General features: G+C 39.4%; 1 protein-coding gene across 1 annotated transcript; it reads left to right on the forward strand.

Annotated features, from left to right (window-relative positions):
* The first annotated feature begins 265 nt into the window (after positions 1–265).
* Positions 266–6992, forward strand: SNAP29 (synaptosome associated protein 29). The gene is made up of 4 exons (XM_031057433.1): positions 266–462; positions 736–821; positions 1775–1879; positions 2925–6992. Exons 1-4 carry the CDS (start codon positions 308–310, stop codon positions 3080–3082), a joined length of 504 nt encoding a protein of 167 aa, XP_030913293.1. The 5' UTR covers positions 266–307; the 3' UTR covers positions 3083–6992.
* Positions 6993–13591: the final 6599 nt, after the last annotated feature.

Below are 13591 nucleotides of genomic sequence, written 5' to 3' on the forward strand. Positions count from 1 at the left end.
TGTTTGTGGTAGGTGCCAAGAACCCAGCATGTCACAGGGATGAGGATTTTACAGCTGCTTAATGCAGCGGCTGACAAGCAACTCTTGAAGGAAATGCCCTGGAGGAAGGGGAGCGAGGGAAAAAGCTGTTTGCTCTTAGAAATAAATTGTACAAATGAAGGAATGCTGTTATTTTTCTTCAGAGTGTCACCTTCTTCAGTGTTAATTGTTTGGTGTCTCAGTTTATCCTGCCTCTATGATCTGTTCTCTCTGTCAATGCCCTCAGGAGCTCGTCCGGCAGGGAGAGGCTCTGAAGCGCACGGAGCAGATGGTGGATAAAATGGACCAGGACTTGAAAACGAGTCAAAGGCACATCAACAGCATCAAGAGTGTCTGGGGGGGCTTGGTAAACTACTTCAAAGCCAAACCACCAGAGAGCAAGCCAGAGCAGAATGGAGCCCCTGAATATTATGCTAACAGCAGGTAAGTGACATAAACTTTTTATTTGGGACTTGTCTCCCTCAGCATCTCTGACATGTCACCAGAAAATCAGAAAATAAAACATCTGGTGGTTCTTTCAAACTCCTGTAAACTCCTGACAAATCTCCTGGAGATTTGTATCCCAACCTTCATGCTTTGAATTCTAGGGAATTGGTTCTATTGTTTCCTGAGGTGGTCTAGCTGCCTTTTTTCTTTAATGCCAAGGTCAATAGTAATGCTTTCTTTATTTTTCTCTTTTTTTTTTTTTTTTACTAGGTTAAAAGAAGCAATGATATCTAGTAAAGAGCAAGAGTCAAAATACCAGGAAAGCCATCCAAATTTAAGGAAGTTAGACAATTCAGGTTTGTTAACTTTATTTTACACTGAATGCCTGTCATCTTTGTGGGACAAACTTGCAGAGTGATGAAGGCAGAGACCCTTCAGCCTGCCCAGATGCTGACTTACCTTGCTGCCTAACATCTGGAGATTGTATCCCAGCCTTCATGCTTTGAATTCTAGGGAATTGTTTCCATTCAAATCTTTATCTCCGTAGTGAAGATGTTATACCTGCTAGAGGCTAAAAGCACCCAGTGCTTATATTTGCAGAGAATGCACACAGTGAGCAGACAGGGTTTCCCTGAGTTTGCCAAAATGTTGCACGCTCAGAGGTTCTCCTTTTAACCATTGTTTGTCATAGTTTTCAGATACTTTTTCCTTGTTATTTCAGACATGGAATCTAAGCCTTCATACAGAATCTATTTCTTGATTCTCAGAAGGTGGTGTTTGGCCTCATTCCTCCTCCTCTCAATCTGTTAACTTCTGTGAGGGCTTTTCCCTACTAAATAACTGTTTATCGAGTGAGCCTGGGTTATTTCACACAGTAAGAGTGGGAAAGCAGCAGGATATCGATGATGATGATGATGTGTGAGTAAGGGAATGAAGGCTTTGGGGGCTCGGGTCCCATCCCAGTCCGTGCAGTGCCGAGCTCTGTCCAGCAGAGGGCAGAGCGGCTCCGGCCGCCCCAGCCCTTGGTCCCGCCCGGGTGGGCGCTGCGGGCTCGGTTTGCTTTTCTCCCCCAACTCCTTACCAGAACTACAGGCGGCAGCCCAAAAGAGAATAATTGTAGCTTAAGCGTTCATCTTGAGAGCTGGCCTATAGACCATGGTCTTGGACTACTCCTGGTACTCTGGTTACGTGATTACCTGGCAGCTGTGTACAATCTAATTTTTAACAGCCTTGCTAAAACTTGAAAACCTCTTCTCACATGTTTTTTTTTCATTTTAATATAATATTCTGTACTTTATATTTTTAACAGACCATGACTTCAACAAAGCAGATTTAGTTTCTTCAGTGCAAAGTGATGCCTACCCAAAGAACCAACAACTGCGAGCTTACCACCAGAAAATTGATACCAACTTAGGTGAGTGAGGAAACTGAAGCTGTTTGATGTCATACAATGCAGAATTTTTGATTCCTAAGCCAGATAGAATTATTAAGTGATATTAAGTGACTTTTTTGTTTAGTTAACGTGCAAAATGTGATGATAATTAAAAAAATAATTTGCTTGTATTAGCATTTCAAAACTATATACATGTTACATCAGTTTAGACCTAAATAATTTAAAGCAATGCACAGCTCTTGAAGTACATGTTTTGTTGAAAGTTGCTAAGAATTGAAAGGCACTGAATATTTAATTTGTGGATTTGCTGCATTTCTTTTATTACTTCTTAAAACCATTCAGCTGAGTTTGCCTTCCTTTGTTCTGTAGCATGTAGACAAAGTACCTGTTTGCTTATGTGTGTCACTGTGTAGCTGATCTAGAAAGAAGAGGTTGGGAAAAAATCAGAAAGGAATAAATCAAAGAAAAATAGTTGGTCATAAGAGCTAGTGGAATCCCATTTTTTTCTGTTCACAAGCTGTGGAAAACTTACTAACTTCAATAAGTATTTATACCAATCAATCATGCAATGAAATTGTCACCTTTTGGTCACTTAGAAAATCTAGAAATGGGAGTTTTTCATCCATGATAAATAACTGCTTTAATCTTCAGTGCACTGGTACAATCTCTGCATGAAGTTTAAAGAAAAACAGTTGAGATAGTGAGCATACTGTGTATGCTGAGCAGAGAATATATGTACCAAATTTTCTATGAGATACATTTTTTAAAAAAGGTCAAAACTGCATTAGAGGGTATGTCATGTGACAAAGATCCAGTTTGGTGTTAAGCATTTGCTTAACACCAAATGTAAAATGTAAAAAAGGAGGAAGTGACCAGTTCTGGTGGTAACAGTACAACTATGAACATACCAGTGCTTCCTCTATTTCAGAGGAACACTCACACTTGAGGAATTGTATAAACATTTTCTAACCCAGGCTTTTGGAGAAGAAGGAATCCTGATATTGTCCATGTAGATAATCTGTGTTTCGGCACTTTGATTCCTTATGGTGCCTCTCTCCCCTGACAGATGAGATGTCTTCTGGGCTGAGTCGCCTGAAAAGCCTTGCTCTTGGCCTGCAGACTGAGATAGAAGAGCAGGATGATATGTTGGATCGGCTCACAAAGAAAGTAGAGACACTGGATGTCAACATTAAAAACACTGATAGGAAAGTCCGACAGCTTTAAAGGATTTTTAGAATTTCTTTTGTCCAGTGTTGGTTCATCCTGAATGCCTCATCTCAACCAAGCTCTTAAAAGCATCTTGGGCGGTATCTGTTTCTCCTTTTTTTCTGTTCTGTTACTGGTTCCGTTGTCATTAAAATTACATAGCCTTAAGTCAGCACAGTACTTTACATTTCCTCTTAGTCTACATGGGAAAAGTGCATGTGGAGTGGAATCCCCCAGCACTGGGTCAGGCTGCCCCCCTCACTTGTGTAACCACGTTGTGTGTGTGGAGGGATTCACACTCCACAGAGCTGCAGTGTCCTTGGCCTGGGAGTGTGATGAGAAAAGGAACTGCATTTTTGCCTCTGTTTTGGGGAGGGGGCAGGGGGAACAGAATGTGCTGCTTTGTTCAGAAGAAATGTTGCTAATTCTCTTTACCTACAAATATGTTAAATTCAGAAAAAATGCTGATTTCCAGCTGTAAAAATATTTTTAAGTGACTGTTCTGCAGCATTTTGGGGGCTTAAGGAATGAACTGTTCTGTGGAAGTTGTAAAATATCAAGGGTGTCATGCAGTAATGGTAATATCCTGTGTGTGTTCCCTTTCCTAAGATGATTTTGCCCAAATGGTGCATCCACAAATTGTGGTTTTTATGTTTGGGTAACTAAATACTTTTGCTTTTACAGTCTTGTCAGTAAAGATCTCTAAGGGTATCTTCTGGTCTGCAAGAAATGTTCATTGACAGTGACCCAAAATGTTTGGGTAACAAAATCAGGGCTTCAATGTGTGTGCTCTTAAAGATTCTTCTGCAGAAATGGTCACCATCTGTTTTTCGTTTTCTGCTCTTTCTCACCTTATTCATTTAGGTGGCTATTTGAAAAATCAGCTTCCATTTTAGAAATGGAGAGTTGATCTGATAGCACAAACAGATTGTAGAAGACTGTTCTTTAGCATTTATTTCAGATGTGATTACAGCGGGAGCAGATGCTGGGCTTTGCTAATTAATTTGACTGTTAAGAAACTCCACTACGGTTCACATTGGCTCAGCAGGTATGAATAATTCCTGCAAATGAAGAAATACCCAAAACCATTTTTGAGTCTTCCAGATAGAATTTGGGCTTTCACTTTGTTTTGTTCTTTTGTAAGGGTCACTGTAGAACAAAATCACAATTCTGCTCCAGCCTGAAGACATGACAGTGAGAACTTGCTGTCTGTCTTGAAAACAAGCAAGGAACTCCTGTTTGGAGAGGCCAAAGGACCTGTGTCAGTATTGGAACATCACAGGTGACAATGTGTAGCTAGGAAGAGATTGTTACTTCTTTTGAACTAGTGCCACATTGCCTTATGAATTAAAGAAACATTTGGGTGTTCAGGGCTGTCAAGCTTGTCCCTTTCACAGATGTCACATTCACACCCCACTCATTCCTTTTTCAAGGGATGTGTTTCCTTGAGCTCACTTGCCACAAGGTGCAGCCAGTTGTTAAGGAGATAAGAGAAACTGAGCCTTTCTTGTTTTACTATGTCTCCAGAAAGTTCGCTCGTAGAAAAATAAATCACTAAAAAAGCTACACTTATTGGACATAGTGTTATGGAAAAAAATACTATTTCTGCCATACAGGCAGGGTTGAGTTGTGAATTAGATTTAAGGTGAGCCTCTGTTCCCTTTGTTACTGATGGCATTGATTTCAGTCCCCCCCACAAAACATCTCTTTTGGAGGGTCATAAAACTTCAAGAGCAACTGAGTACCTTTAATTGCTTTTTAATTTTTCCGTTTGTATATTTATGCACATCAAGAATTATAAATAGCCTATTAATATTAATATATCAATTTACTGTTTGTGTTTATACCATGATTAATTATCTTACTCTGTTAGAATATTTATTAATTATATAATTTGATGTCTCAAGATAGCTGATACATTTATTTTGTAAATTATATAGTTGCTAGTGTTCATATGTTAAGTACCTCAGTGAAGGAAGATGAAAATTTTGATTATACCTGGTTTCGTTTCTTATTTGTTTAATTAATACTCCTTTTAGTGTGAAATCTGCCTTCACCTGTAAGCAACTGTGTCACAACTCAGTGTTTGCTCTGATAACAAGGGTGGACACTGAGTGAGACTTTCTTGACTAAGTTATGGCACATGAAGGAAAAATGTTACTGGAGGATCTGGTTGTGTTATGTGTAGTGAGAAATCTGGAGCTTGAATCCAAGCAAAAATCTTTGATTTAAGGGTGAGCTGTGCTGCCTTTCTGATGTGAGCTATTCCATTTTTAGTCTAAGTTACTTCACAGAATTAACTCAAGTTTTTGAGCAAAAGTTTAGTTGTATTGGCCTTATGAAATAATCAATGCATCCTGGATATCTTTGATGCCTTTAAAAACACAGGCAGGGAAGGGAAATAAAAAATAAATCCCTGTTTGTGCTTTGAGAATGCCCTGATCCAAGCAGAGCAAAAACCCAGGATCTCAGCCATGTGGAACCTATACAGAGGTCTAACTCCTAACAACCCTGTCCACTGCCTCAGTAATGTATGCCTGCTTTTGCATAGGTTTTCTTGCTCTATTGATTATTCTTGTTTGGTTTTAATGGCCTTGTTTTAAAGGATCATTTCCCACACTGGGTTTCTTTTGCAGGGAGAAAAAATGGTGCATGGATATAAAAGAATTTCTGCTACAAACTGAATTGCTTGTCTCTGCTTTCATATTAATTTTTGCTGATAACAAACTTAAGTCCAACTGACATGAGGAGACACCACTATTTTATAATAGTGATGATGTTTTTTATCTCTTGGAATAATTTTCCATCCTACAGGAAAAGGAAATTTAAAGGAAAATAACCACATGATTTTTGCTTTTCCAGGAAATGCCATTTTGCATGTATAGTGAAGGATTTACTTCAGTAGCTTTTCTTACTGTTTCCTCAGATGGACTTTTATTTCTTCTTGGATACTGTTGAAAAACTTAAACTGTGTAGAGTCCAGGACTTTCAGAAGAAGTTTTATTTGCACTCATGTGCTAATTTTTGATAAAATAAATTATTTGCCTGCATATTCATGTTGGCATATAAGCTGGTGTTCTTGCAGCAAAATAGCTCTTGTTAATTTTATTGGCTTGGGTAGAAGTTTAATAAGGTCAGAAGAAGATGGCAAAAAAAAATTTAAGTATTCTTTATAAAAAGCAAATTTCCAGTTTCTCAAAAAGTTTGCTAATTAATATTGAAGAGATCTTAAACACTGGGAAGTAGCATATGCCCTTCATAACGCAGATATAAAATTCTAAAAGCAGCAAGGAAAAAGGATGGGAATAACCAGTATCTGATGACTAGACTCCTAGGTGTATTTGATTTTTAAATTTCCTGAGCATTGAATTAAATCTTGTAACAAATTATATGTAGCTGAATTTTAGACTGTACTACACAGATTTCTTTTGCAGTGCTGAGCTGCGTGGCCTCTACTGAAATCATTGGGACATGATGATGTCAGGGGTTCTTCTAATGTGTGAAATTCACCTGAAATATTTTGCTGCCTAGTAGTCCTTGTGAAGTGATGTCATTTGTTAAATGGTGAAATAGAAAATACTTTCCAACCAGTCTGCCTTCTGAACAAACATTTTTGTAGGCATTTTTACAAGCATAACATCATATGGAGGATATGTGTTAATTTTGTATAGAGGATATGTGTTAATTTTTACTTTGAAACTCATAGGACTTAATTTTCAAATCACAGGTAGTGATTATTTGTGTCTATGGCTTTTTTTAACTAGAACTTTAATTCTGTGCCACCCAGGTATAACACTTTTTGTACAAGTCAAATTGCATTATCTTTTATTTGAATGCTAAACTGGACTGTAGTTCCGCAGTTGAAGAGATTGAATGGAATGAGTGTTGAATGGTAAGACAGTCAATAAAGGTGCTTATTGTTCATGAAGAGTTGTTGCATTTATTTCGCACATTTTTTTAATTACAACTTCATTGATGCTCTTCCCACTTAAGGTCTGTTAAAACACAGGACCTACTCTGTTAAATTTGTACCAGCATGGACATAGTTTTGCAGCTGGTGGATTTTGCTTTCTGAGAATAAAAGAGGGTATGACATTTCTATGTTATTCTTGAGTAGATTCTCTTAGATCCTGAGAGAGGAATGTAAACAAGCATTTATTTTTGCAAAAGAATTTATTTGTGATGATAAAATAATTCCAGATGTTGCTTAAAAAGTAACCTTACCACAGTATTTGGTATTATCAGGAATATCAATAACTGGATGTATGCATGAACATGGGACAGGTGAAACAGGAGTAAGGCAGAAAAAGATACAAACCATTTTCAAAACTTGTGGTATTTGTGTGGTCCCAAATTTGGTGATGGTAGAAAGCTTGTGAATGTCTTGACCTTCAGGTAGGTTCTTACTTGTATGTGAAGCGAGGAACTTGGCTTCTGAATTTTTTTGCAGTAGAGTTTAATGGTACCAGTACTATTTCAGTACCATACCAGTTCAATTTCCAGAAGTTCATAGAAGTTGTGGTCCTGCTCATCTATCTGATCTTTCGTCACTGACTTTGGAAAGTTATTTTCCTTAAGCCATATCCCTCAGCAATTTTCCATGCCATCCAAGCAATACATTCATTACTGAAACTTGTGCAATTTAATAATTTCCTGGTACAATAATTCCAAAACATGTGGGAGGAAAGATGGAGAAAGATTTTTCCATCTCCAGGTATTTACTTTGCTGCATGAATCCTTGCTCTTGACCCTTTTGAATGGCTTTCTGTTGAGCTGGATTTCAGCTGCTTGTTGAGCACTTGTCTGAGAAAGACTTTCATCCTTGCAGCCAAAGGTGGAGGGAGGGAAGCTCGTTCAGAGGAATCCCATGTACCCAACTGCTGTAGCATTTCCAGCTTTGGATTCCTGGAGCTGTTTTCTTTTCCAATCTCCATAAGCTAAACAAACACCTTTTTTTTCAATCACCTGCTTTACTAATCAGTGTTTGAAATGCAATATTGAGGCCTTACTCTCCACTCAAGCCAGCTGTGCTGGGTTTACAGTGGCAGCCTGCCAGAAGCCTGAGGGCTTCACCTGTGCCCAAGTGAGGCAGGGTGAAGAGCACAACCACAGCAGCTCTTCTGTGGGACACTGCCCCACCTTGCTGGTTTACATGTGTTACTGGACACCCACAGCTCCTGGGAATCACAGAGCAGTGGGGTCTGGGTGCATTACACTGGAGCCTTAAATTAGGAATGTACTTATTTAGGAAATAGGTGTGTATTTATGTTGAGCACCACATTAAAACCATTAAGTTTCCTTGTATCTTTGCAGTTGGGCACATGCAGATGTACTGCTGAGTCAGCCTGGCTGTGCTAATGACCCCAGGAGTTCTCCAGGGAATGTCTCTGCTTCCCCACGTGTCTCAAGTGTCAGGGTTATGAAGCTGATTCCTGTGAGAACAATTTTCGTTTGTTATTTGAGAGAATCATTAATTCCAACATATTCTTCCCTGGAGTAGTGATAAATAAAGGCATTAGATAACATTTCAAGATACATTTGTTAAGCCTCTACCACCTTTTTTTGTACCTGCCCAAAAGTATAAAATGAGACATCAAGAAAAGGAAGAGAACTTCTGCTGAGTCTCAGATGCTCTGTTGCCCAATTGCTCAGTCAGCTGTAGGCCCTGTAGTACAACATAATGCAGTTTTATTTTAACTCTCAGCAACTGCTCTGCTGTTTTAGTACCTCTGTAGTACGGATTGACTGGAAGATTGCCAAGTAAGGGGAAGTCTGTGTGTGAACAGCCGGGAGGGATAATACATAAATCTGCTGGAAAGAGGCAATTAAAGGCAGCATTGAGATAGAATGAAAAATAGACAATATTGAGCCTCATCAGAAATAGCAACAGAAACAGCAGCTACTGTACTGTGAAGTGAACTTTGCTGTAAATAACTGCATTTTACAGAAAACAGATGGATTATGAAGTCTGTGAGCAGACTTACAGGAAGCAGTTTGGTCTTCAGGAACATATCCACACTGATGTTTGGCATGTCCTCCTGGCCCAAAGGGACAAAAGGTGGCTTCTTCCTGCTATTGTATCTACAGAGTCCAGAGGGGAACTGCAAAGTTGGATTACATGCAAGCCAAGTAGAGCTGAAAATAATTCTGCATGTCATATGTAACTATGAATGGAGATGACAGAGAAAGTGATATCTGAGATCAGCAGTGTAATAGAGGCTGCCTTGTTTTGTAACCCAGCAGCTGAGGAGGTAACACACGAGTGAAAAGGTCTAACACACAGCTCTCTGGCTAGGCAGGACTTCAGAAAGCCCTGCCTAACCAGACCTTGCCCAGAGCTGACCATGACCTTGGCATCATCAGCACAGCCAACCACATCATTTTTTGACATGCGTGGGTGGACTGGGAAAGGACAGACCATTCCAAAATGTTTATGTCACAAATGAGAGTGGATTCAGGCTGTTTTAATCCTATGGGCTAGATTTGACTACCCTTGTTCTAGAAAAATTGATCAAAAAGCTCAAGAGTTCCCTGTATTCTACTATTTATTCTGCTATTTTGCTGCCTTTGTGAAGGAGTAAGACCAGTCACAGCCCAGACATAGCAAATCAAGCTCCTGTTTGCAGACACAGACTTGGCAATATGTATTAACTGAACATAGTTCTTGCATCAGGCAACATACCATGTGCTGTCTCAGTCACATTCTGAGCTAGAAGAGAAATATGCACATATTTAAAGATCTTTGGGGCCCGCGAAAGTGCTTATTTCTTAACACTAAACTTGTTTCTTTCAATTCTTTAGATTGCCTCTTCCAGCATGATCAAAGAAACAAAAGAAGAGCTGCTTATTATTAACATGTTTCAGTCTTCATTATATGGGTAGAAACACACAAAGGTTACTCACTTTTGGTGTGCTGTAGCTCAAGCCTTACTCCATCCAGAATTTTAAGCACTGGACTTTGGTTAAGTTGGAGTAAATGACTTGTGGAGAGCTAAGATGAAAGAGGGAAAATTCTGCCACGGGGGGTAGAAGTAATCCCTTTGCTTCCTGGGTGCAGTATGGCTTGGTAGAGAAAGAAGGGAGCAACTAAAAGCTACTCCATAAGAACCTTCATATATTCTTTTTGAAATTAGTACTTTATTAGATCACATTTTTTCCATTATAAGGACCAAAAATCTGCAAAGAAACATGACAACAAAATGCTAAATAAATGATTTAGCTAGAACTTTGCTTCCCCTTTCATTTTTTTGTCTTAGCTTAAGATACACTACATATCTGGAACAGCACAGTTTGCCAAAAATATGTAATTTTTTATGTTTCAGGGCATCCCTCGGGCCTTTAGAAAAGTAGAAAGTACCAAATACTCTTTAAATTCAGGAAGATCTTTCTAGAAAGATTAATTATACTCTAAAAAGCAGCATTGTAAATTCCCTCTGGTGCTTGTTAAGGCCTCTGCACAGGTTTTCTCCCTTTTTTCAACATCCCTCACACAAGTAGCATCAGTTACACTGAAAGCTCTGGCAGAAAGGGGCACGGCTGCCTTCATCTTGTGTCATCTAAATTCATTCTAGTGACAGGGTTGCAAAGTGCTTATGTATTGCTCCTGCCTTGAAGGCACTGAGCACTAGTAGGATTTTTTTTTAGGTAGACATTTCATTATGAGGACTTCCAGCTTGTAAGCCTGTGCTTGCCTACATTTTATTCCAGCTCAGCCATCTTGCTTGTTGTCAATAATCTAAAACATAGTAAATGTGTGATTTTCTAACCTCTCTGGGAAATATCTTTGTGTTGTGTTTGTATCTTGAATATTCTAGTTAAGACTGAAGTTCCAGAAAAGCCAGTCTGTTACATTCAGGTCGTACCTGTCATTAAGAAGCAAGAAATGCAGAGAATGTCCATTAAAACCTGTTCCATAAACAACTCCAGACAGAGAAAGCCAGGAGTGAATAAAAAAATGAGAGTGACTTTTATCTTCAGCATCCTGAAGTCCTATAAGCTGATAGAAAAAAACCCCTTTGTGTTACCTAAAACAGCATTACATGGTCCAACAAAAACCTGTTTTTGAAGGGGAGAACACAGTTCAGAAAATAATGGTGGTTTTGGGAGAGGATTTTTGAACCTATATTTAAAGCTACTGCAAAGCTACAGATTCGTATAAAAGCAGGAATTTGAGCATAAGGAAAGGGAACAAAAATATTTCATGAACAATAAAACTAATTCAAGAAGGTACTGTCCTTGGTCAAAGATTTTTTTTTCATTATTTTCACTGACTGCTTCATAAATTTGCCAATAAAAGCTGAATTCCCACTTCAGCCATTCCTTCTAAATAAAAGTCTCTCCATTCTGGCTGCCTGTTTTCATGAAATTTGCTGGAATCCAGTATCTTTGAGCTCATTCCTCTCCATCACATATGGTTGAATTTGGCCAATGGTCTCCAAACTGACTGTGGTGGGGAAAAGGACACAGGTAAACATGGCAAAAGCACACTCATAAAGACTTCTTCCTTCTGAGGATGGGGGAAATTCACAGATGATGAATTTATAAAGTACTTATTTCCAGGAGTAGGAGAGTGGGAAATATATTGTAAATACCCTTTAGAAAATAAAAGGTCTGTTTACCATCCCTATGGTTTACCAGTACATTCTGAAATGTAGCTGTTTCTGCTTTTCTTGGCTTCCTTCTCTTTCCTGGACAATATAATAATGTTAAGAAAATGAACACTGAGGTTTTCCCTCTCAAGGGTATGTTTCAAAGAAAATAGCTAAAAGGCCCTAACAACCAATATATTCAGCATTTCTCAAATCAATTGGACAATATTGGCCTGGCTGTAGGACAGTCATGATAACCAGAACACCCCTCCAGGTCCTTCCCAGCCCCTTCTCACCCACTGTTTATGCACACTGACTGCTCCTAAATGTTAATTAAGGATCAGATCCTTTAGGCTAAAATTTTACTTGGTCTATACACAAACACAGCTTGCTTTCTGTTGTTCCAAACCTAGTGAAATTAGCAAGAGATGCACGCTGGATTTATATGGGCTACCTCATCTCTTGCCATTGCTCATACTTTCAAAGAACACATTCACTCTCTACCTGCTTGATGAATGAGCTGCCAGGGAAAACACTCTGGAGGAATTCAGCTTCTAAAAAGGTCGATGTAGGATGCAGCCCTGATGCATTTGTCAGGATTTTGAAGACAGATGTTGACTCCCCTGCCCTTTATCCAGCTTTGCATCACTGACCACTACACCCCTGGTTTTACAAGGCTGGGCTGGAGGAGTTGCAATTTCAGCTAAGAAACTGCCATGCAAGGAATTCAGCACCTGTACTGCAAAGCCTGAAGAACACCAGTGCCCAGGGAGGAGCAAACAACTCTACAAATGCACAGAGAGCATCAAAGCTGGTGTTCTGTTCATGAACAGAAACGGCTCCTTCAAATGGAAATGCTCCTGGAAGGCAAGAGAAACATATTGTTTGCACATTGCAGGTAAATTGGGTATCACCGTGCATTCTCTGTGGGAAAACTAAAGACTCCAGCCTGCACTGCTTTAGACACTCCTGTTCATTCGAACATTAAATGCTATCAGATTCTGCTGATGGAGATGATGGAGAGATGGAGATGACAATCTCCAGCAGAGCTTTCATGTGCAGGGAATACAGGATGGAGTCTCACATACTGAAGTAAATTCATAAAGTGATACATCAAGAGTAAAATCCACCATAACAGGACTGTCTTGAAATGCTAAGCAAGTATAACACCGTTCTCATGTCAAAGAACAAATTAGACATTAAATAATTACATATTAAACAACTCTACAACATAATCTTTACATTTTAAATAACTACTTCAAAAACATCACAATTTTTACCAGCTTGATCTCAGGAGCTTGCACAATGACTTACAAAAACCACAGAAGAAACTCATCCAGAGCCTCAGAGTGCTTTGTATGACCCAGAGTTATGCATTCAGTAAGAACAGATGGATAATTGAATTCCAGGCCAAAAGAGCATGATTTGAATGGAGCTTTGCAGTAAAATGAAGGACTGTGGGACATGTACAAGGAGTCAGTGATAGAAGGCAGTTCTTGACTCAGCAGCAAATAGTTTGCTGGAAGGAGAGAGAACAGAGGCAAGGAAAGGGGCAGGCTCCGCTGTCTCCAGGAGACGAGCTGGAAAGGAGTCCAAGGAGCGAGGGTGTGGTTTGAAAAACAAGGAGTACAATTTCAAACTGGATTCTCAAGCAAACAGGGCAGTCAGTGAGGGCCTTGAGATGCATTAAATGCAAATTTTCTCCTCGAGAGACCAAATCAGAACTTTATGAGTTGTTGTGACACACTATCATTGCTGCACCAAAACATCTTTGTGCTGATCCAGCATTCCCAAGGTTTGCATTTATCTGTTAGGCAAAATGTTGATGCTCTGACAGTGCCAGGCAGCACTCAGCTCAGAACAGATGTGGATCAACATCCTGTGTTCAGTGCTTTGCCACACGCAGCAGCTCTCCAGCAGTTTGCAGTGATCATGCACA

Source organism: Geospiza fortis, unplaced genomic scaffold, assembly GCF_000277835.1.
Source record: "Geospiza fortis unplaced genomic scaffold, GeoFor_1.0 scaffold408, whole genome shotgun sequence".
Lineage (NCBI taxonomy): Eukaryota > Metazoa > Chordata > Aves > Passeriformes > Thraupidae > Geospiza > Geospiza fortis.